This window comes from Nyctibius grandis, chromosome 5 (assembly GCF_013368605.1).
Source record: "Nyctibius grandis isolate bNycGra1 chromosome 5, bNycGra1.pri, whole genome shotgun sequence".
NCBI lineage: Eukaryota > Metazoa > Chordata > Aves > Nyctibiiformes > Nyctibiidae > Nyctibius > Nyctibius grandis.
Genome location: NC_090662.1, coordinates 56,321,126 through 56,346,659, shown reverse-complemented (window position 1 = coordinate 56,346,659; position 25,534 = coordinate 56,321,126). Strand labels below are relative to the sequence as shown.

The 25,534-nt window shown below is 34.4% G+C and overlaps 1 protein-coding gene across 3 annotated transcripts in view; it reads left to right on the top strand.

Moving 5' to 3' along the window:
- Nucleotides 1–25,534, top strand: part of ANKS1B (ankyrin repeat and sterile alpha motif domain containing 1B) — a 465,181-nt gene that overhangs the window by 45,120 nt on the left and 394,527 nt on the right. For all 3 annotated transcript variants that reach the window (XM_068400458.1, XM_068400457.1, XM_068400456.1), the window contains exons 2-4: nucleotides 6,664–6,744; nucleotides 10,933–11,089; nucleotides 22,331–22,627. In XM_068400458.1, coding sequence (XP_068256559.1) covers nucleotides 6,664–6,744; nucleotides 10,933–11,089; nucleotides 22,331–22,627 — 535 coding nt within the window. The remainder of the gene's footprint in view (nucleotides 1–6,663; nucleotides 6,745–10,932; nucleotides 11,090–22,330; nucleotides 22,628–25,534) is intronic.

The following is a 25,534-nucleotide window of genomic DNA, read 5'->3' as shown; positions in this document are numbered from 1 at the left end:
GAGGGAAGAAGCATGATCCATAGAAGATAAACATAACAGTAGTGCTAAATTCATAATGTGAGTTTATGAATTTTTTCTCTTTTCGTGTTGCTTGATATCCATCTTTATGGATATTACTATTACTGCACATATCATTCCTTAGACAAGTTTTCAAAATCAAAACCAAATTCTGAATTTGATCACAACAGATATAGAAGGAATGCTCTGTGAAGTTGAGCATTATTAGGTAGCTATTGATGCTCATGCCTTAGATAGGTTAGATGGGAGTGAATGACACTTCTTTTTTGAATTTATCTTCATGTTTCTGTTCCCAGTTAACATTCAAAAGGGGTTATATGTATACTGGAGGCTTCTACAACAGTTGTGAGGAAGAAACCCTTCTCTGCCTTTCAGAGGGACATTGAATCACAGATAGACACTCCAGAAGGATCCCAGGAGTATTTTTTGTGAATGTCTACTATATCTCCCTAAGGAGGAATCAAATGGCTCTCTATACGCTCCTTTCTTAGCTTATCCCAACTTGTTCTTCAAGCTTCCAAGTTGAAGTGCCTAATTTCTTGATAGGAAGGGAATGGAGATATCTGTGCAGAATCTTTGTATCTTACACATATGCTGCACGGGAGAATTTCCTTTACCTCTGGAAATCATTGTCAAAGAAAGGTGGAGGCTGGATTTACCTTTGCTTACTGTCTGCACTCCATTCCAATAGTAATTTCATGTTACCACGATAAATCTTAAATTTATGGAATATAGGTCACACCTGCACGTCTTGTACAGGTAACAGTCTTGTAAAACCCTGGTCTTTTGCTGAAATAAGATTTGTTGGATTAACTTGATCATACACCTATAAAGAGGAAGGACAACCTATGGTTGTCATCTTCTCTATTTTGATAGCAGGCAAAGCATACTTGCAATGAAATTCATTCATGACATCCAGATATTAGCAGACTTGGAGGTAATAGTCCCTTGATATATCGACTCACATTTTCTCACTGAGATAGATAAAATATTGCATAAGCTATTAAAGGGGGAAGTAGCTTATTGTATATAACTCTTGTATAGGAGCCACTCTAAGTATAGTAATAAATAAATGTTGTATAATATATAATCAAACTCATAATATTTACTATTGTCAATATTTCATATTAATTAGAAATCACTTACCAATTGAACACGTTCAGTATGGAAATAAAATCACAATTCAGTGAAGTTCCCTGGTTTTCCAGACTTTCACTATTTATGGCCAAGACTGTAAACAGATCAAAGTTAAAGAAAACAACTGAAATAAGCCACTTTAGAGCCTGAACTTGAATAACATAATCCCATGAATAGCTGACCACAAATTTTGTTGTATTTTTTATACCAAGACAACTAAACAGCAGGAATCATAACAAGATGAGGACATTCCACACATTCAAAAATGAAGTCTTTTGAATGACATTTCACACTGATACAACAAAAGCACTTAAATAAATAATTGGAATTATATATACAATAAACTTTAAAAATACAGTTAATATTAATTGAATGGATAATCCCTCTGCCTATCTCCTTTTAAATAAAAAAATATTTTTTATCATTATTATTTTAATTTTGAATTTTTAACTCTCAGTTGCTACGTGCAACAGCTGTTTTTAATACTGAAAAGAAAATTTAAGGTAGCCTTACTCAAGACATCATCTGTTTTTTTCAATTCAAGACCTATAGCTGCACTTGCTCAACAAGAATCTTAGAATGCATTTTTTTGATGTTGCTTTTCCATGTACAACTTTTGAGTACCTTATTATTATTTATTAATTATTATGATCTAAAATGTGACTTTCTAAAAGGGTTTTTTCCCACTGTCACTAAAGGCAAATATTTAAGTTTACTTTCCATGAAGTAATTTGAAAATATGTCTCAAATTCAGCAAAGTAGTTTAAATAATAGGCAAAACTATACATGAAAAAGACATACTTTCTTTTTACAGGATAATATATCTTATATAACACTGGATTTCATCAAAGAGAAATGTATAGAAAGAAAAAAATATCACATTTACTAAAATAAAACACTTCTATATTTGATAAGTAACATTAATTTATACAGGTTAGAGCAACATGGTTGTCAATTATTTATTTGTGCATAAAATAGAGAATGGGAGCTATTTTGCTGCTATTCACAATAAGTAACATTATTTTGTGTCTGAATAACTGATGATACACATTGTTGTGTAAAAGTTTGCATTTTCAAAAATGCTCTGTAAAATTGTCTGTATATTTTGTATAAGCTCAGTTTATGTGACTGAAAATGTGTATTACTGTAGGCATAGCACTAATGAATACAGGAGCCTGGCTATGTGCTCTAATAACTTTAGGTAATGTGTTCCTGTCAGATTAACAACAATAAACATAGAAATTTTGGAAGATTTTGGCTCAGAACAGCACAAATTCCTATAATGCATATTTATTCTATGGAACACAAGAACAATGAGGAGACTAGATTTATCTGAGCTGCTTGGCATTTGCCACAGACATCAATAGGAACAGGATGAAGCTTAGGATTTCCCACTATTAAAACTGACCTGGCAAGATGAAATTCACTACTTCTATAGCCCTGAAGAGCCAAGGGTTCTCTGGGAAGAGCTTCCAAAGATATTGAAGACCTGGGAAAGAAAGTAGGGAGAGGAGTGGGAGGGGTGAGGACTAGGCATGTGCTAAGCTTCTCTCAGCCCTCAATAGAGTTTAGACCCTAAAACATGCAGGCATGAACACCATGCTCTGTCCATCTCCTTGGAGGAACCAATTCTATCCAGACAGTGTTGTTCTCTTCCTTGCCACTTCATTTCAAAGAAATAAATTCCAAAGAGAGTTACTGGTCAGTTGACAGATAAGGTTTAAGTGAAACCAGTGGGCAGACAGACACTGATGTCATCAGGCAGCTTTCTATGGCTTTTAAAGACTCTTATCATTGTTTTACCAAAATATTTTCTTTTCACCTTGGCAAAACTACCATTTAAAGACCATAAGTATTAGTGCATGGATAATTAAATAATAATGAAATAATAATATAATAATCATGTAATAAGGAAATAATATAATGAAAGTATAAGTACAGAGGGAAAATATGATGGAAACAGATTTAAAGTTGTGATGGACATTCTGTGCATGTATGCATGGTTCTTATCCTGTTGATAGGCAGTGTGCCTGTGTGATGAAGATCAGATGAATTAACTTCTGATTTCCTTGCTTTTGTGTTCGTGTGTGTAACAACAGCCACTTCACAATTATTTTTTTTGCATATAGCAGAAAGTATAGCAAAATAACAAATCAATCAACTAACCATCTTTTTCTTTAGTCTGTCATTTTCATACCACTTTTGAAATGCTACTCTTTGTATGTAATTACCTTCAGTTCATAAAAAAGAAAAAATGTTAATTTTCTCACCAAGTAAAAAGTATTTCCAATTAATATTTTACATCAGTTCAAAAGGTCAATGTTCTTCACCCGCAGTGAGAGCAAACCGTAATAAGGATCTTTCTGCTTTTGGCAATAGTGTAAGTAGCACAACAGGCTTCAGTTTCTTTGTGCCTCACTTTGGCAAGTTATAATGGAAGAAACTAATTGATGATCATGTTTTAATTCAGAGTTTTAATTCATCATTGACTGAAAACTGATTTTTTGCACAAAAAGTAGGTTCAATTACTTTCTTAAAATTCATTAAGTGACAGAAAGGTTTTCCTAATTTACTGATGTACATCATAGGAAAAAAATGCCTAACTTACTAATGTATGTAAAATTAAGAAGCTTGGTTATTGACTGCATCAAAGAATTAGGAGAAACATGCTTTTGAGAACATTCAATATTAATGGTAATCTAAAGAGCTGCTAATCTTCTGTCAAAATCTTCTGTTCTGGAGGTTGAATGGTAATTTGTTTTGTTCCAAGTTCTTAGTGTTGGTTTCACAGTAACTATTAAAGTGTTTTAATGCATAGATAACTCAATATGTTTGATAATTCCTCATATATTGTATGTGTTTATGATGCCAAAGAAAGGCTCTCTAGGCTTTTCTCTTTCTCCACCCCACTTTTCTATGAAATTAGATCCTTTTTTACGGAGCTAATACACCATTATTCTTTTGCCTTGCTGTATTCTGATTACAAAAGAAGAGCTTTAGATGAACTGTTCATCACAGCTGAGAGTTTTAGGGTGTAAGAATATCTATTTGCAGACTGTCCAATTTCAATTTGATTGTCAGTTATTAAAGCATAAATGTCCAGTGTATAGACTGAACCTGCATTCATTTTGAAGGAAATGAAGTTTTGCAAAACTGTAGCAATGCAAGACCTCCTAGGAGGGGATTTCTGCACTGGTCCAAGGGAAAAGAAATGACTGCAGCCGAGTCCTGCTCATGTCTCCTGTCTTCTTTAGTTTGATAACCAAGTTCTGATTTTGAGCATGTCTTTCTGTACCGTTTGGGAGCTGTCAGTGGTTAGTCTGTCCGTCCTGTCTCACCTCTCTGAGTCATCAGGATTTACTCGCTCTCCTTTGTCCTTTGCCTCCCAACCTGAGTGTCCTGAGAAGCTTCACATAGGTGCCTTTATATACTCATTATTAAAGTTTCAGTTTTTTAAAAAAATTCAGTATCATTCCAGTTGAAAAATATTTCCTAAGATCAGAGTCAGGAAGTACAACAATGCATTAAAGAGTGCCTGGATTAAAGGAGAAAGTTAGGGGAGAAAAGATCTAGGTTTTGGTTGGATTTTTGGGGTTTTGGGTTTGTTTTGGTTTTTTTTTTAAAGGCCTAATGCATCATGAATAATATGTGTACTCACAGTTCCCTTGCGTTTTGAAAAAACAACCAACAGGCAAATCCTAGCAACTGTAAACAAAAGCAAGCAAGCAAGCAAAACCAAGTAAATTAATATTCTGATTGTTTACGTATTTATTTTAATATTTAAAATATGTCTTTCTATGCCACTTTCAATTTTCTGCTTCATTCTCCTAAAAGCTGGTACAAATCAAAGGAAGAAAGTAGAATCCAATAAATAAGAAAATAACTGATAAAGTATTATGCAAAAGTATAAAAGAGGTTATAGAATATTTATAGGTAAGGACTTCTTTCCTTCCAATAGATGAGGACAGCCTGTCTTTGCCATGTAAATAACATCTGTCTATTATGGAAGAACTATCGTTTATGAAGTTAAAATAATTTCTTTTAATTGGAAAGGTTAGAGTGACTTTCATAGCTGGAGGTTGCCTTCTGTAGAAAAGAACGTACACTTCTGAGCAGATTAAAAAAAAAAGGACTTCATTTTTTGCTTCTTTGCACCCAAGAAAATATTTCAGTCCTGTTCTTCCAAGAAATTAAATTGCAGGGAGAGGTGAAGTACCCAGCACTATGCTCACTGCAGAACACAATGTGTCACACAAATAATTCTGTATGCCAGCAGTATTACTTATGGGAAAACAACTGTTTAAATTTATGAGCTAATTAATCATTCAAACATACACATTGAAAAAGAGACCAGTCTGCAACACTAGTATTCCATTGGTAATAAAATACAGATTCAGTAGTAAAGAATTCTTAAAAAGCGTATGTTAAGCATAACATGTCATTTTATTGATGTAGGTCATGAAAAATATCAGTATGAAAAACTCTTTTTACCTATTAGCTTCAGATTATTTCCTTTAAATTGCAGCAATTGATTCTAAGGCGTGAAGTGAAGGGAAAATATTGTTTGCCAATGACTGTTTAACACTATTAGAAGCTGAAGAAAACAGACTGTAATTCAGGACTCATAATCCTGTGTCCTAGAAGTTGTAACACTAATAACTGAAAACTGTGTTACAGAATAAAAAAATAGGTAGAAAATTGCTTCCACAAAGGTTACAGTCAGTTTCAAATGTAGTCAGTTAGCAAAAAAACCTGCAGGTACTCAATGTGCCTCTGGTATCCAATTTCCAGGCTTTGGTGTTTGGGTTGGGTTTTTTTGGTAGATTAGCAGTCGGTCACATTTTTTTACTTTGAAACAAAAGATCTCCTTTACTGTTTTCTGAACAGTCCATAATAGATCGTGAAACTGGTTACACGGGACATATAATGAAGCTGACTGTAAAATAAGTGCTGTAAAATACAGAAAGATAACAAAAAGAAAGAAAAATTATTTATTAAACTTTTGGGTTATATATAAGTAATTTATATAAAAATATAATTGGTTAAAATGGGAGCTAAAATATCAGGCTAAGTAAAAAGAATAAATTTACTTTCTCTTTAAAGGATGTGATTGGTTTGCACTAATTTGACGTTTGAATAAATCTAGATTAACTGACCTAAAGTCAATGAATGGAAAAAAATAGCACAAAATCAGATTATAACCTCAGTGTAATTACCACAGTAATACTGAGAGAACGGGTCTAATTGAAATGACAGAATAGTTATTAGTCTTCGAGACTGCCCTACATAAAGTTCAGGACTGCTATAAAGATGAATGTGTAAAATTATTTTTATAAATAATTTTGTTGATATCAACATGACTTTTAAAGTTCTTTTCAAGATAATTTGTCTCTTAAAGTTTAATCACATTTGTTGCAGTGATCTTTAGATTATTTATACATCAAATTTGTGACATTTCTGTACTTGCCAAGCCAAAAAAATAACTTCATAATTGTGCTTTATTTGCAGCATCTGGCGAGGACCAAATATAAACTGCACAGACAGTTCAGGTTATACTGCTTTACATCATGCAGCTTTAAACGGACACAAGTAAGTGCCTCACGTTTAGTTTTTATGTAGAAAGGTATTTCACTGCGTAACTTAAAAATACATAACATAGCACTGAGAATTTCACAGAAAGCTGACAAACCTGTCTTACTAAAATAATCTTATATTTCCCATGGGATATATTAATATAAGAATTTTTGACACTGTCATTGATATCAGCATGTAGTAATAAAAAAATGGGAAATGCAGTTTAGAAGTTATTGATTCTATATTGGTTCTTCCAAATTCTGGCTTGATTTTGAGTAAATTTATTATTGTTATTGGTAGTGGTGGCTGTAGTGCTTTTCAGCTGGTGGGAACGTACAACAGAAAATTTTGTAGTATACTTGTGTGTGTATGTATGTACAGATGTATAGTACATGGAATGTTTAAGGAAACAATACTGTGGAAAAAAAAAAGAGCCGTATAGATTAGTAATTATCAAAGTAAAAGTACCGTGATAAGAATATTTAGTAGTTATACACTGGAATGCAGAAAAAGAAGGCTATTACCTTGTATGGGACCTTGTAGCTTTTCCCTCCTTGCTGTCCATCCAAGTTACCACATGCATGTCTCAACGAGCTTGGGGAAAGCCTGCAAAATCCCCAGTGAATGCTACTGCACAGGCATACCAGTGCAGGTGAACTCTTTGAAGCATTGACATGTCAGTAAAAAGCTGGAAACTTTCTACATATTTTGTTATTACACCTTGTAATTTGTTCTGTGTTACCTCTGCTATTACAAGTTGCCCCCTGCTACATGTTACCTCCATTGTGTTAGGCTGCCAACTGCATGTTGTTACTAAGGCAGAATAAGAAAGAAAGATTTTAATGAAGTCTATAAAGTTCTAGTGGGATGAACCTTGCTGTAACCAAGGTAAGAGCTGCCCCACTTAATGCAGTCCATCTATCTTGTTTGTAAACTGACGATGTTAACACTGTCTAAGGAAAATTTTGATGTAAGGCTTTGGGTTATTCTTCTGTGGGAGATAAGGAACTGATCAAAACCCAACTGAGAGTGAGAGTGATTTGTACGAACTTTAATGTGATTTTGGACTGTCCATAACATAACATATGAATCCATAATAGTTATATGTTTAATTTACTCATTTTGCAATTTTTGCATTCTTCATTTGAAAAATTAAAACTTTAGGATGTGTCTTTAATTGTATTCTAGAAACCTGCATATTTTCTTTAGACCAGTTTAATTTTTTGGTGAATATAGGATATTCTGTTTCTGAATAAATAAGTCATGTTAAAATACTGTTAAACTAGATATTGTGCATTTTCCAAGATTTCAGTTCTGTAGCAAGATTCAGAATCATCCATTAATATATTTTACCTTCATGGAATTAGGTCTAAGTCCTTAATATGGTCTATTAAACTCAGCCTTTTTAATGAAGGGAGAAAAACACATTCCTCTTGTTTATAGTTTATGGATTGTTTCTTGTGCCATTGCACATTTTTGACTGACAAAAGCCCAAGCCCTAGCTTGCAAAGATTGCTGGTTTTAACTAGATGAAAACTGATTGTGGTATGTTTAATACTGACTATAAACCAATAGCTACCCAGCAAAGTAAAAATATTGTTGTATAAATACTGAATCTACCAGAGATTTCAGGTGAATCCTAGCAATATGAACTGTAAAATCCCAAAACATACAAAACCCAAATAGCATTTTCAGACAGTGTTGGCCAAACTTCTGCTGAAGTCAGAGAGAACTTCAAGATGTGGACTTATGTACAGCAACAGATATAACTACAGCTTTTGAAAAGCTCATAGTGGCCACTGGCTGCTATGACCCCTTACTCTCACAGCAGGGTAAGTAGCAGTTACTGACGTCACTTTTATAGCTTTTTATAGTAAAGTAAACTGAAATACATCATGAAGTATTTCATGATAAATCATGATGGTTCAGGATCTGCTATCCAGGCTGTCATACAGATCCTGCTACAATGGTAGCACTGTCAGCAAGACAATTGGACAGACACCTGGTGGTTGTAATTTCATTAGTCACCACAAATAACAAATAAATAGCTTTACAGTCTGTTTCAGATTGGAAACTCAATATTCAAAATCAATATTGGGTACAGTCTGTTGACACGAGAGCCTTCCTGCTTAGGAGAAATTCTTGTCCTTTGAAAACTTTTAGGGTTTTAATTTTTTACACTTTAGATTAGGATGAACTTGAGAGATTTCAAATTTTTTCAGGAAAAGGGAGAACATAAAACTTAATGACCCAACCAGTAATTTGTGGCTGGGACACTTGTTGGACACCAGTGTTCAAGTCCCTGCTTGATCATTGTATGTGATGAATTCCCTCCTCCTTGGTTATTCTGGGATAGTTCTCTTTCCTTTTGAAACTATTCTGCTTTATATAAGTAATTAAATCATATCTGGGGCAGGGACTTGAATCTCAGTCTCCCTAAGTAATTTTACTTAGCCCAGTAATGTTACTGGGCTAAGGACTCTCAGTCGTCTACTCTCTGAAATTTATTTCTACAAAATGAAAAGTTCTGACAGAGCACTAAAAAAGACTCACCCTAGAGAAGTATGATGGGTCAGGGCATTCTTGAGGGATGAAAGAGACCTAGGTTCTATTTTGTAGCTTGAATTTTGCAACAGATTCTTCCCAATAGTTGCTATATATAATTATCTATAGATTTCAGTTGTGGAGGTTTTTTTTTGCAGTTTTTCCCCCACATATTTCAATTTCTATTTCCTTTTATTTGTATCCCTTTCAAACTACTCTGTACCTCTAGCCTTCATTAGACCATCTACTGCAAGACCAACTATTATGACATGAGAAGTCTCTCAAACCTTATTTGTACTAAAGAGTCTCGAGGGTCGCTTTTCTGGAACTTTTGGTGTAGTAAAAGTCATTCTGTAGTGGAGCTGCTCTTTCTTGGTTGTTTTCATGTTATTTGACCTTATCAGGAGTAAGCAAAATCCAGCTTAAAGTCTCCCTCAAAGCTTAGATGTGATGCCTCCAGTATCTCTATGATTTCTTTTGGAGACAACTGGGAATTTCTTTTGACCTGGATATATTCACTCTCACTTGCCACTATTTCTCTCAATAGGCAATTAAATAAGGTTCCATCAAGGTTGGGAGAACAATTGCCTCGGGATTTACCTTCTGTCTTAATTTGTAGTCAAGGCCTTCGTTTATAGACATAACATAGGCTGCACCGAGCTCCTTCCACTCCCCCACCAACCCAATTTTTTGAGCAAAATTGGTATGAGCCAGTGTTTCCATATTCAGCAAAATTGTGCATAGAACTGCCTACACTGGATCATAGATGCTATTAACTTAATAACTAATGAGGCCTGACTGTGTGAAACAACGAGAAGACAAATGGAGAGATAAGACAGAACTGATTTACTTTTTGACATACTTGATAACCAATGATCATACCACACAGTTGATTTTTAAGTTTAACCTTTGAAGTTAAGTACAGGAGACTGCTTAAAAATCAGGGATGCAATATACCAGCTTATACTAATCTTTCATTTAATGTATGATAAGCCACACTGAAAATACTGAAAGGAATATAATAAGAATTAAAATAATAAAAATCCCTTCTTTCCTCACTGCTCTCAGGAAGCTGGGTGTGGGAAATGAAAATAGAAGCAGTTATTCCATAGAAGATAGGATATATCTAACTAGTTCATCATTAAATTGTTTCCTCCAAAAGAACTCTTTGAGATAATGCCTTAAAGAAGAAAACCTGTTACTTTTAAGCCTTACTGCAAGAATCGTGTCCATAAAGCTACCCTCTTGTCTCCCTGCCTCCAGAACTCATCAATGGTGAGGACAGGAGTACTTGCTTGCCTTTAGTGCCTGGAAGGTTTGTCTTGAGGGACATGCATGTGGCCTTGACTGGCAAATTCTAAAAATGATTCTGTGGCCAGGTGATCCTGTTGAAAGAAACAGATTCAGAGAATTGATGATAATATTGTTAATGGGTAATCATAAGAAGTAAGAATCATTACAATGAATTATATTTTGGCTATGTTTTACTATCATATTTAATTCTTAGAAGTGGTTGGTCTTCATTATTGTAGCAGTTTCACTTGAAATACATTTTCTTTCTGTTATTCAGTGTAAAAATTTTGGTAATGCGTACGTTCGTGTAAAAACTTAATAAAATAAGCTTCCCGTCAATTTTTAGATTTACTTCCTGTTTTCCAGGGATATAGTTCTCAAATTACTTCAGTATGAAGCATCAACTAATGTGGCAGATAATAAAGGTTATTTTCCTATTCACTTGGCTGCTTGGAGAGGAGATGTAGACATTGTGAAGATTCTCATCCATCATGGGCCATCACACTCCAGAGTTAATGAACAGGTGAAGTCATAAAAAATATTTGTGTGCATCATCAGAAAAGAGCAGCACATATTCTTTAGGTCTGGCAAATTAATAGCCAAATTTTAGAAAATCTATTTTCCATTGTTTCAGTAATTTCTTCTCCAAGACTGATAAAATCTCCCAATATAAGCATACCAGATATCTTTCTTCTGGATGGACACTGACCTAAAGGATATTAGATTTAAAAAGTATGAAAAAACCTTCTGCTTGTTTCTGAAAAATTGTATGAAGACATACTCTAACTATGCATCTCATATATATTGATGTAGATTTGCATAAACTCTTGTCTTTTTAACTTTATTAGATATTAAATTCCTGAAAAACTTTGAGAGAAAATTAATATTCTTGGTATATTTTGAGTGTACTGTAAATGAACTGATATGCAGAGATAAATGACAAACCAGATGGACTGGACGTATGCATGTGCAGCAGAAAGGACACATAAATACTAGGAAAAAATGATGAGTATTACAGTGGGTAAGGACAGGATAAATGTGTTGCATTCTGTTGTCAAACATATGGCACACCTTCTGTTTTCATTCTGTATATTCTTATACGGTCCATTTGTAAAGTTAGTATTTAGAAATAGAAAGAAAGGCGGTGATTAAAATCTGACACCGTCTATAGTCAGCTGAACTGCTCGAGGACTGGAAGTAGGCTGTGAAATATTAGTAGTAACCATAAGCTATTGGATTTGCCAGGGTAATCAGGAAGTTATTGGAATGTAAAGGTGGGAGTCAGCTGCAGATTCAGATCTAAATTTTAGTGTCTACATTGCCTGTACATGCACCATTTCACTCCACAGAGATCTAGTCAGTGTAATCACAAGAGCCCACAGGGTTATTCAGGTGACCAAAAGTAAGGCAGAATTCATTTGCCCAGACACAGAAATCCAGTACCTTTTAAAGCTCGGCAGTAATTGAGACATCTGTGTGGGCCTGTAGGTATGACAGAGGGTGCTCAGAATTTCCATGTCCTTGTGGAGTGGCTGATGGCTTCCAGGTAGGGTACCCTACATCACCTCATATGGCAAAGTACAATCTAACAAATGAATTGCACTCTCAGTGTCTACGTTAGTGTGGCCAGAAGGCAAACTGTGAGAAAATAAGAAATGTTAGACCTAAATTGCAAACGTTTAGCCAGTGTAAGATGCCATTCCTTGAATAATCTGTTTGATATTTGAGGTTATACACTTAACCATTGGAATCCATACAATAAGTATGATATGAATATCAAGTATTAGTGCAGGAAATATATGAAAATAAAGTAATAAAATACGCCAATGTGACAGTCTTCTGGGAAATCCTATAATACCCTGGCTCATCCAAGAAAAAATACAAAACCCAAAACTTGTCATTCTGTGGTTTGAGTTGCAGATTAGGAGTTTCTTCGAGTTTCTCATTCTCATCAGCTGTTGCGTGTAGGATGAAACCAGTTGAATTGTAGGATTACCTTTTGTCAAGGAGAAGGATTTTTCTTGTTTTATTTCTGCAACAAAATAAAAAAGCAGCTTTTTGATTGCAAGTTACCCATTTGCTTGAAGAGATTCCTTACGCTCTGCTGACAGAAAACCAGAAGTTATGCAGGAACTTCAGAGAGAGGGATAGTGAAAAATATATTTCAGTAAGATCAGAAAGAGAAATGTAAATTCAAACCTACTTCTTCCAAATCCCACATATACATCCAAACCTCTATAATATTCTGGAGCTTGATCAGATGTGTTGTCCAGTCTCTCTGTTTTGATCACTGGAGCAAATAAGCAGAGATGCATCTGATTCTATACCCCACTGACTCAAAAAAGGTATTGTCATTAGATGTCCTGCTGTTTATGCATTTTACCCAAAAACTTTATAAGGGAAAATGTGTGAGTAATCCTCACAAGAAATGTTGGACCTTAAGTTTCTTAAGGGAGTCTTGATCATCTTAACCTTTGAAGTTAAACTCACACATTCACAGTTCTTCTGACCTTGTAAATCCCCTGGTGTTCCACTCTAGACAGTGGCCAGCTTTAGTAGGTGGACCACTTAGAGGGCACCAACTTTCCCATGCTAATTAGCACTCTACACAGGAGAATATTATCCATGTCATGAAATGAGGGAAACGCCATGTTGATATAAAGCCATCTCTGCCTGCATATCCTCAAATAACACTAGAGCGGCATCCTCACCCTAATATGTATTGTACATTCTTATGAGTCTGTGGGTTTCTGAGGCTTTTGCTTATTTGCTGATAGGCTGTATAAGGCATGTGTCTCATAGTTCTCATAGCTTCTCTCAGATCTGTGGAGCTGAAGCTACAGCTTGTAAGAAATCTTGGACTATTTTGCTTCCTTGTTCTTTCTTCTGAGAGTTGGGGAGAAGGATAGCCATTTTTCCTGACAATTTTTCACCACAGCAAATAATATGCTCAAGTCAGGCTTTTTTTCCTGTTTTATTTTGGTAAGGATTAAGAATGTATTTGCACATTAAGAATGTATGTGCTTTCAGTTTAAGAAAATAATTTTGTTCATTATGTAAAAATTGTTGCAACTAATTTGTAATACATCTTTGCTTTTCATCTATTTTATTAGAATTCTATGTAAAAGAAATGCTTCTAAAAACTTAAGTGAAAGTAATGAACAACACAACAAAGAAGTAAATGAGAAGCTCATGATGCATAAATATATATTACATGAATTAATGGATTTAATATGGTGTACTGTAAATTAGTTAAACTGCATTCTACACATTTAAAATGCCACTAACTAGCATCATAGGATCATATCCAGCCATATCCAGCATCTAAAGCTCTGAATGCCCCCTACTGTTCCTATTACATAAAATGGAAAAAAACAGTAAAGAGGTGAACAGTTAAATGACAATTATTGTATGGGGGTGGTGGAATGTAGACTGACAACACTACACAGAGAAAATGGTTACAGCATAACAATTACATAAGAATAATTCTATCGCTTAATACAGGTGTCTTAGTTGACATGCATGATGTATGGTTCAAATGACAAAATATGGTGAAATCACAAAACATGTAAGTGTTTAAACTTCATTGATGAAGACTTGAAAATATGTAAATTATAAATTGAATGAAGATCAAGTAGGTAGTATGAGATCAAGATCTGTTAGTAAATCAATATCAAATGTAATAAAAAGGCGTGCTATTAACAATCAGACTACTTCTGTGTTTATTTATGTAAAGATATCTGGGTAGCACAAACATTTATTAAAGCAACTCTCATCATAAAATTACATAATTGATAAATCCTAATGTATGAAAAAATTAATAATAACAGCCACATATAGGTCAATATGTAGGGTTTGGTATTAGTGCAGGAAATCACATGCAAAAAAGGTGAATGACATCAGGAATAAATATGAAATTCAAAATACATTTTTAATATATATTGACAGAATATGAATAGTAAAACATTTACAGGAAAAAATGTGAACACTTCTGAAATTTCTCGGTGATGTTGTTCTCTGTTCTGTGATTCTGCCTGTTTTTCTTTATGCACATAGAACGTCTTTTTCCTTACATTTATATATATAATGTACTGTAGAATTTTTCTGTGCATCAAATTGTAATTGTCATAAAAACCACTCACATTTCCTTAATGCCTTTTGACACTTCTTCTGAAATGTGAAGGAAAAGAGTTCAGGATGTGTTCATAATATGTAAATACCTAACATCTAACACATTTACTGTCTTCCCCAAAATGAAGCACTGACATTATATACTTCTCTCAGTGACACTTTGGGGACTTCCAGAAGTACAATTCAGTTCCAAAGTAGCCTGCAAAACCAATCATTTTCATGTTCTGCATTTGATGTTCCCCTCCTCCTTTTAAATTAGAGACTATATGGATGAATTTCTCAATTTTCCTTGCAACTCTTATTGTACCCTTTTTTGAAGAAAAAATATACAGAGACAATCTTTTTGATTTGAGCTGATTGCAGCAATAAATTTGAAGAAAACATTTATTCAAAGTAGTGAACCAAATTAATGAATTATTTTTTTATTTTGTTTCCACATAAGTAAAGGTGAATTTCAATGGGAATTCGGTAGGTTTGATTTTGATTCACACTGGGTAATTTGCAGCAGAATTTTTCCTAATAACTTTTACAAACATTGTCTTTTTGAAAAAATATTACTATCTAAATCCAAGTATTCTCTAAATTATGGGACAATGGCATCTTTATTTGTCATCATATTGTTCTTACATGGTAAAGATATTCATTAGAACATGATCATAGAATCATAGAATGGTTTGGGTCAGAAAGGACCTTCAAAGATCATCTAGTCCAACCCCCCTACTGTGGCCAGGGACATCTTTTACTAGATCAGGTAGCTCAAAGTCCTGTCCAACCTGACCTTGAACACTTCCAATGATGAAGCATCCACAACTTCTCCATGCAACCTGTTCCAAAGTCTCATCACCCTCATCATAAAAATTGTCTTCCTTATATCCAATCTAAATCTACCGTCTTTCGGTTTAAAACCATTGCCCCTTGTCCTGTCACTACAGGTCCTGGTAAAAAGTCTCTTTCCATCTTTCTTACAAGCCTCCTTTCTATATTGAAAGGCTGCAATAAGGTCTCCCCAGAGCCTTCTCCAGGCTGAACAACCCCAACTCTCTCAGCCGTTCTTCATAGGAGAGATGCTCCATCCCTCTGATAATTTTCATGGGCCTCCTCTGGACCTGCTCTAACAGGTCCATGTCTTTCTTGTGCTAGGGACTCCAGAACTGTATGCAGTAGTCCAGGTAGGGTCTCACAAAAGCAGAGTAGAGGGGGAGAATCACCTCCCTCAAGCTGCTGCCCATGCTTCTTTTGATGTGGCCCAGGGTTGGATTGGCTTTCTGGGCTGCAAGTGCACATTGCCAGCTCATATCCAATTTTTCATCCACCAGTATCCCCAAGTCCTTCTCTTCAGGGCTGTTCCTAATTGTTCCATTACTGGATCTGTACTGATATTGAGGATTGCCCCGACCCAGGTGCAGGTCTTTGCACTTGGCCTTGTTGAACTTGTTGAGGTTCACATGGGCCCATTTCTCAAGTCTGTCGATGTCCCTCTGGATGGCATCCCTTCCCTCTAGTGTATCAACCGCACCACTCAGCTTGGTGTCATCCGCAAACTTGCCGAGTGTACACTCAATCACACCATCTATGTCATTGAAAATGATATTAAATACTATTGGTCCCAGTACAGACCCTAGGGAACACCACTCGTCATTGGAATGTTCATTAGGGATTAGAATACAGAGGCTTAAACTTCACAGAGAAGGAAAAAATAAAAATGGAGCAGAGTAGCATGCAGTAAAGAAAAAATTCAGTCACAAATGGTAGGTCTTAAAAAAACCTCAACAAAGTTAGAGAAACACATCCAGTGATACAATATACAGCTTCTTTTAAATACCTAGTAGATATGAACTCTCAGGTTTCTAAATTTTTGGATGTAAGTAATGTTGTGAATAATTTTTCATCTGTGTACAGTTATAGTTGTAGTAGAACGAAAAATTAAAATATTTAGTTTTCATTTAAATGCTTTGATTTTTAAATCAGTTTTGAAAATATATCTGGAAATATTAGGGATGCCTAAATTCTAATGCTTGGTTTTGTGTTTAAGAGAGTACTTGATAAGGAAATTTATGAGCTTTTTATTTCTTTCATGACTGTCAAATTAGACAGGTTCATTGACGACGCATGATAAGAAAGATGTCATTAGCTATTTTTCCACATAAACTGTAAAAATCTGTGCAGCATGTAAAAACTCATTCCATTCCTCAAAGAGAAGGACAATAAAGTCGCATTGTTGTTCCCAAGAGCTCTCCTCATTCTTGGCTGTGTTTAGAGTTTTTATTGTAACATTGTTTAGCCTTTGCCCTAGACATCCAGGAAAGCACTTTAATTCCCATTGTAATTAAATACAGTGACATGTTGCTTGCTGAATCAATCAGGCAAACTTCCTTATTTTTTTCAGAACGATTAGCTTATATTGGTGGAACTTCTCAGGAAACTGCCTTCCTGTTTTAATAGATGAAGTAAGACCATCCTGAGATTATTCATTTCTCTGTCTTGGATATATTGTCTTGTTCAGTTACTTGTCATTGGGATTACGTCAGAAAGAAATGGCTCAGTGATTTAGGAAGTCTCCTTCTTTGAGTCCATCATAAAAATGCTTAGCCAATAAAGGAGCTGAGCATTCTTTGGAAACGTCTGTAAAATCACTACTTGATAGTCATTATTGCTTGTACAGTACTTGCATGGACTTTAGGAGCTTTAAACTATACAACTACGCAGTAAAAGTCCTAAATATACCCACTGTTTAATAGTGGCTTTACAAAGTCCTATATAATATTCATGAGACCCATTCTTTCTCTTGATATTTCCTGTACCTTTTCACTATCAGACTGCCAAGATATAATAATTGTCTCTATAACATATTTGCTAATCTGTCCTCTAATGAATAGACCTTAAGAGATGTTCTAGATTTTGCTGTGGCATGCGTTCTCAATAGCTAAATGATGTAGTACAGCCCTCAGTACTGACCAGATGCAATGCTGTGAAGGCACAATCCATTTTGCAGCAACAGAAGTCTGAGTTCTGACTGTACATGGAAGAGAACAGATTCAGAGACAAGCTAGAAAATGTCAGGACCATGCCCATGAAGAGACCCATGTAACAAATAATGAATAAGAGAATTACAAAAGGTTAAAAGCTGAATCATAAGATGCCTTCCTTATTTCTGAAAGAGGTCCATTGGGCCATATGAATAACTACTTGTTTAAAATATTATTAATTATGAATATTAGGGACTTCTGTTTTATACTATTTTTGTATAATATTGGTCTACTCTTTTTGTCTTACATTTTGTATGTCTTACTTGGTTCTGATTTCTAGATCTTTCTTTTTCTGATTCATTCAGTCTTAGCATCTATCTTGTAGTTTCTAACATGTAATGAAGTATCTGAAATTTTTAAAAGCATTCTAGTCTGTTTCTTCAGCACTAGATGCATTATTTAGGCCTTGGATATCAGATTTGGAGATCTAATCACACAATGGTAACTTGCATGCAGACATTTGTATTTTCATAGCAGGTTAACTGCTCATGGGAATGAGTGTTAGCGCATAAACTTTCTGTACTCCAGACACAGCTATTTACATTTGGGACTGAAAATGTAGGCAATAGTACTAAATTATTATTAATTTCTTCAAGAATAATTCTTCACATCTTTCAAATATTTCTTGAAATAATAAGCTTTTTTAGAGATATGAGGACAAACAGTACCTTAAAATCAATAAAGTTACACCTTTAGCTTTGTCTGCACAAAACACAAGTTGGAAGTAACAGCATTTTTGGGACCAAGGAAATCATATAACTTCAACTCTTATAATATCATCATGTGTTGGGGTTTTTCTTTATTCTTACTATGTGCCTTCTATAAACAAATGCCTTAAGGAGGAAGTTTGTAACACTGAGACATCCATGTCCATCTTTCCATGAGGGGTAAGAAGAGGAAGATAATGTTTCTTCCAGTCCAGGAAATACACTGTTATAGCCTCCTCCATTCTTAGGGGTCTCTGTGAATGCTGAACCAACTATGTCTCTCTGGTAGGCATTCCCTCCTTTCCAAAATTTGAAGATGGCAGACTCTGTCAAAACCTACTTAAAAACTCTATCCTCTCTCCTTAGTAAAACCTCTTGCTTCCAAGGTGGTTTATTTTATGTAAGTAGTACTAAATTGTCAAAGCGGATAAATTTAGAGGACAGTTAAACAAGTGGTAATTCTGTCTTTGAAAGTTAAAAATCATTCTGTCTTTTATACCTGAATTGAGTTGATTAATTTACATTTTAAAGAGGGAGGAATGTTGTATTATTAACTTTTAATTAGGTAGCACCTCTCAGTTCTGATAACACAATATATACAATGCTGGTTCTGATGGCATATGTGTAGGTAATTTAATTATCATGTTTGTCCAGGTTGGATTCTTCTATTTTATTTCAGTGATATCTAGTTCTCTTTAATTTTGAATAAGTTTTATTTGTCATTAACTGAAATGTAGCTTTAATTTGGCAAATGCAAAGAAATAAACCATACAAAAATTTTCAACATGGTTCATTTGAAAATAATGTTTTGTTCAGATTTACAGATGCTTTTATGCACCATGCTGCTTTAAAATAGTCTTTTCTGTAGATATGCCCTTGCATGAAAATTCAGTTGGATATTCTTTATTTAGAGGGAGCAAAATTCAGTTTGCTGTGTAGCAGCAGTGATGTGGGCTGGTTGGTCTCTATGTGTTTATATCTGTGGCTGAAATTTTGGCCAGTCACCCCATTTTGAGAAAAAGTCCATAGCCAATTTAATTTTTATGTCTCTTTGAAAATTTAATCAGAATACTTTTAAACTACGATATTAGACTATTGGCACAAGATTTCAGATATGTTATATATTATCCAGAAATGCTTGAAAAAAAATAAAACATAAGCAGATATTGGATAGATATATATACCTGTTTTGAAAATTATATACTGAATGTATATTTTGCTATTTACCTCCCAGAATACGGATATAGTTATACATCTAATTTATTTGTGTAACTATTTCCGTTGGATATGTAAATACTGTAACTGTAGGCACAAATTACCATAATTGGCCATTTTATGTGCAATTATCTGATTTTCATACTTAATTGTGGTAATTGTACACAAAATTAGACTGCAATTGCCAGTTCATCTATGCAGTTATGTCCATGAAATATTGAAAATCTAAAAATAAATTCTAATAAACTATGCTTGTGATTTGTGGGTATAGTACTGTACATAAAAAAATTGCTTTGCCCAGTCCTGTATAAAGGATACTGTTAAAGAATTCCTTCACCCTAGGTTTCCCACAGCAGAGTCTCAGATGCCAATTTCCAGGAAAATAAATAATTTAATTGAATAGTGTGGCTGTAAGGACAGTTTGAGCTGGGTGCCTCCAGGGAGGGACCCAGAACAAAGAGACCCCTGGGCATTTATACGCTTACAACCTATGCACCCTCTGTTCACAAGCTGTTCACATGCCCTGCACGTGCCTCTTGGTCCAATGGTAATTAACAGTCTAAGGTCCTTTTGTTTTTTATTGGGTTCTTGGTCTTTCAAGTGAGCCGTGAAACATCTTATCTGCAAGAGTTACAGCTTCTGCTGAGTTACGGCTTCTTCTGACAGCTGTAGCCTCCTTGTCTTCCAGTTCACACTGGTCCCAGGGCCTTCCTTCACATATCAAAGCAACAGTTCATGGTAGGTTCAGAAGTTCGCAACAGTTGTGGCCCAGGGCTTCAGCAACTTTAACTACCAATGCGAAGCAAGACTAGTCAGACGATAGAATACAGTTAAAAGAATTCAATTAACTAAAAGTATTCTAGAATACGTTAGAAGTCACTAGAGCAAAAAAACATATCACAGGTTGTGTATAAATCATTGCAGCCATGTGGTATTGTGACAGTGCATATTTTAACCTGAATTTATGCTCTATGTAATAGAGAAAGACCACGTGGTGGTCTGAGTAATGCATAATGATTCAAGTACTTATTAGTCATCAAGCCATGTCTGCCAGTGGAAACTTCTCACTTTCAACCTGGCTCTTCCTACTTTCCAGCTTCTGTCTTGCATTTTAGCAGGAAACACATTCCAGTCTCTGGGATACTGTGTGGTGTTGCAGACACCTGAAGAGTTTATCTATCTGCAACATTAATTTATCTACATGTATTGATCTGTCTCTTCTGTCTCTCAGGTTCCTCCGAGTCATTTTAAATTACAAGATCAGATTAAAATGATGGCAATGTAGTTAAAAACACAAACCTGAGATTTAAGTTCTTGATTACAGAATTAGAAACACTGTTATCAAAAAGAAAATAAAATTTTCCCCCTTTCCACCTTTCTAGATATCACTGTGTAACATGGATTTTCTTATCCTAGCTAACTTTTGAGTAAGAGGCCAAAGCCTCATTTCTCTATTCTCTCATCCTTTGTGTCTTTCAAAAGACGAGTATTTTTTCTATTTTCAGTTCTCTGTCCCCAGAACTTTCTTCAGTTGTTTTCTTGAGAAATACAGCCTATGGATTCAGATTTATCTCTTCTCCTTTCTTTAGAATTATAGTTCTACCCTTCTCTTTTATCTTTTCTGCATTTACATTAATTTTTTGTTCCTTTATATGACACATTATCTTATTAGATTTCTACTTTTGCAACATTTTCAAAACTGTCACAAAATTTTATAAATCATATCTCAGAAGAGGCATTCATGTATGTATTTTTAAAATTTATAGTGTCTAGTCTATTCTAAGACTTCATAGAGACTACATAAGATATATTAATAATATAGATGGCATATAGGATTCAGAGAGCTCTATAAATTATTTCCTTCCTCTCTGCCTGAAGTTATTTGTCTGGGATTGCAAGTATACAGGCAGAACTGGAAGAAAACAATTAAAGAAGATACTGCTTATTATCAATATTTGTTTATTATTAAGATTATTAAATAGTGTTTGGGGAAAGACTTGGGGGGCATTGCTTTATAAAGAAAAACCTTATTCAATCCATAGCATACAAATAGTCATATGCCTTAAAATGCACATGTACATCTCCCTGGAGCCCTGAGAAGACTAGCTGCTTACGTGTTATGCTAAGTCTTTCTAATATCTACAGTTGCTATTTTGCCTTCTTCCAAGCTTTGATTGTTGTGTTGATAGTAACTTTCATAGTGATATATGAAACTAGCCTTATGCTTGATACATTTTCATTACACAGTTTTTCTCTGTAATTTCACTACTCTAATAACAAACTGCTATGAGTTAAAACCAGTTATAGGGAGAAGAGAGACTTAAGTGTCAGAGTATTTCTAAGAGAAGGACTCAACTATGATTTCAGTAACAGTTGAATCAAGAAGGGTTACATATTTCGGCATATCATGAGCAACAAGGTTTTTGGGGGCGTGTTGTTAAAAATGGATTGGGAACAACGTGGCCACACAGGGACCTGATCTGCTTGACAGCCACAAAGCCAAAATATTAATGTATTATTAGAAAATTTTATTGGAGTCATTCTGAAGCATTTAACATACATTACCATACATTATATTGCAAACCCTGCCTGCATAGTGATCTCATGGAGGCAATTTATAGAAGCTGAGCAGTTCTATTGTGTGATTAAACATGAATTTCTGAAGCTTTTGTTTTGTTTTAACAGAACAATGAAAATGAAACAGCACTGCATTGTGCAGCTCAATATGGTCATTCAGAAGTAGTTGCTGTTCTGTTAGAAGAGCTAACAGACCCTACAATAAGGAACAACAAACTAGAAACACCTCTGGATCTGGCAGCACTTTATGGACGTCTGCGTGTTGTAAAAATGATCATCAAAGCATATCCAAACTTGATGAACTGTAATACAAGAAAACACACTCCTTTGCATCTTGCTGCACGTAATGGCCACAAAGCTGTTGTACAGGTGCTTCTGGAGGCTGGAATGGATGTCAGCTGCCAAGTTAGTGTGTAATTTCTTTCTTCCCTTCTTCCTTTCCTCCTTTCTTAATTTCTTTCCTTACTTTCCTTTATCATTAGAATATGATTCAAATGAAATAACTTCTTCCATTTTTTCCTTTAAGGTATGCTTGCATTTACTTTGTTAGAAATGCTGCAAGGTGATATATAATACAGATTTATTTTTTGTGACCCAAGTGATGTGTTCAAAGGGATAACTCAAGAAAGATACGTGTCTTCAAAGCAGAGTGTATATTTTAATGTTGTCTTGAGACTTGTAGATACACAAATCATATCAACCGTTCAAGCAGATGCATATGGTTTTTTTTTTACAACTTTTGCCTTAATGATACTAAGCTGACTTGCTAAAGCTGTGGCGCTTAATGGTCATAGCAATCTGAAACAATGTTTGACTGAAACTCATTTTCCCAGCGTTATCCCATTCTAAACCCAAAGTTACTAAGTAATAATAATTTTGATTTTCTGCTTTTCTAAACACTTGTTGTGTAAATCTAAAAGAAAATTCTATAGCAATACACTCTTGCAGCTACTGACTCCAACCTGTTAGCTGTTTGGTGCATTTAGTTCTCTGCACAGTAAATTATAATGGTGTAAAAGGGGTAACTTTAAATGAAAGAGGCATAGATGGGAACAGATAGAAGGTACAGCAGCAGTAGATTTTATGTCTAATTCTTTATAGTGGTAAGTGTCCAAGCCTTTTACTACAGAGGACCTGATTCTGTTATGTCTGAAGTCTTGCCTCAGTCTTATGATTTCTCTTTATTTGATTGACAGCACTGTATTTGAGTTTAAAGTGTATTTTATCTTTAAATTTAAAGTAGCCTTCTTTCTGTCTGAGTACATATAATATGCTTTGAATTAAGGTTATTTCAGCTTTATGTCTATTTTCAGATAAGCCAACCAACCTAACATAATTGCATCTATTTTAGAGTCACGTCCAGGCTTTCTTTGCAATAGATGATTTAATAAATCTTGTGAACTTTACCTAAACTTTGACTAAGTTTTATAACCATTTTAAGCTTTAGGTGCATTTAATCAAACACTTTTGTACACATAATTCCCTTTTATATAGAAAGACTGCATCTGGATTTCATGCACTTTTGCTACTTCTGGATTCTTCCATCACGGTCATGTTTTTCAACTTTTGAGGAAAAGAATGTGAAATGAGAAAGAAAAGATAGATTAAAAAGAACGAACAAAGCAAAACAGAAAATATTAACATATTTTAAGATTAAAAATGGATATTCTCAAATGCATTCAAAATGAAAATGTGATAAAATCATTTTGCTATTTTTATTAGCTCTAGAATCTTTTGAGTTATGGTTGTTACTTGCTTCAAACTATTTCAAACTGAAACATTTTTTTCTGTGGTTTGCTTAGTTGTGTGTTTGCCTACCATTATGCTTCCAATTTAGTTTGCTTTTGATTTTCTTTACTAGAAAATGATACACTTGCAAAGGTTAATACAAGCAGCTCTTTTGTTTCAGCTGTCCTTTACTATTACTACATCTTCAGTAATTTAGAAAAGTTTAATGCTAAAGCAACACTTAACGGAACCCTCAAATACATGTCTCTGAATGTATAATTTCTCTTCTAGCTCTAGCAAATGGATGAGGAAAAAGACAGAAAGAAACTGAACTGATGCCTGAATTGATGCTTAAGAAATAGAATAATTGAAGAAAAACGGTGTCTGTCATGGCAACTTACAAATTGATGGTTACATGAGGGTTGAATATTACACAATGCTTTTGTGAACTATGTTCTTCCTCTTATATAATCTAGATAATTTTAGCACTACTGTGAATTCTCGTAAGCCATTTCTATCTATAGTTATACTGAAAGTTTTTCAGTGGTCTTTAAAAAATATAGTGGCTGCAAATTTTGTACAATCTTCTTTTAAGAAATGAGAGATTCTTTTAGTGATGGTGATCTATTTGCCATCTACACTAAAACTCTAGGACAGTTTTTCTTTTTTTAAATTCTGATTTGTTTAAGGAATTTATCTTCTTGTTTTTCTTAGTCTTAGGCAGGGGGATTATTTTATTTTATTTTATTTTATTTTATTTTATTTTATTTTATTTTATTTTTTGCACTAGGTAATCTTGTTTCTTCTGTCTTTGTCTTACTTGCCATAAGGAAATAGAATTTATTTATTTTCTCACTGGTATACATATTCTGCATCAATATGTTCCTTTTCATTCAGCATCTTAGCATACTGGCAAGTTGGCTCTGTACACATTGTTATCTTATTACTTCTGTAACCTCTGAAAAATTCTTTGTTGATGATTGCTGGCAGCTTATTAAACTGAGCAGAGCATACATCAGCCTGTTACTTAAAACTGAAGTCAGCTCTCTTAATATTAATTAAATTTCTCTGCATCACTGATTGAGAAAGAACAATATAGAAAGTATAATCCCATGTGGTAAATAAAATTGTACACATTCATACACATTAAATAAATTCAGCTTATCAGCAGTAAAGAGCTCTCAGAATGCTGAGAGACAATTATAGAAGTAGCCTATCTGCTATCGCTCTGTTATTGTAAATATTTATTTGTTTAAATGGGAAGTTTACTTTAGCCATATTATCTTTCTCTTTTGTACTCCCTGAACACTTTTAATCATAACAAATATTTGGACTAATAATAGACAGCATTAAATTTTTGATTGAATTAATCACACATTTTATTCATTTCCCAGGTCTATCCAATATCCTTCAATCTGAAATTATTTAGAGTGGGCCATACAAATCTGCTTCATCTCTTTATGCTTTGAAGTTTTCATTTAAAATGAAACATATGAAAAATACACAGGTTTTGGGTGAGCGATAGATTTTGGGCCCTCAGTAAAATAAGATACTGCAGAGTTCAGTGTGTTTCGTGTAAACAAC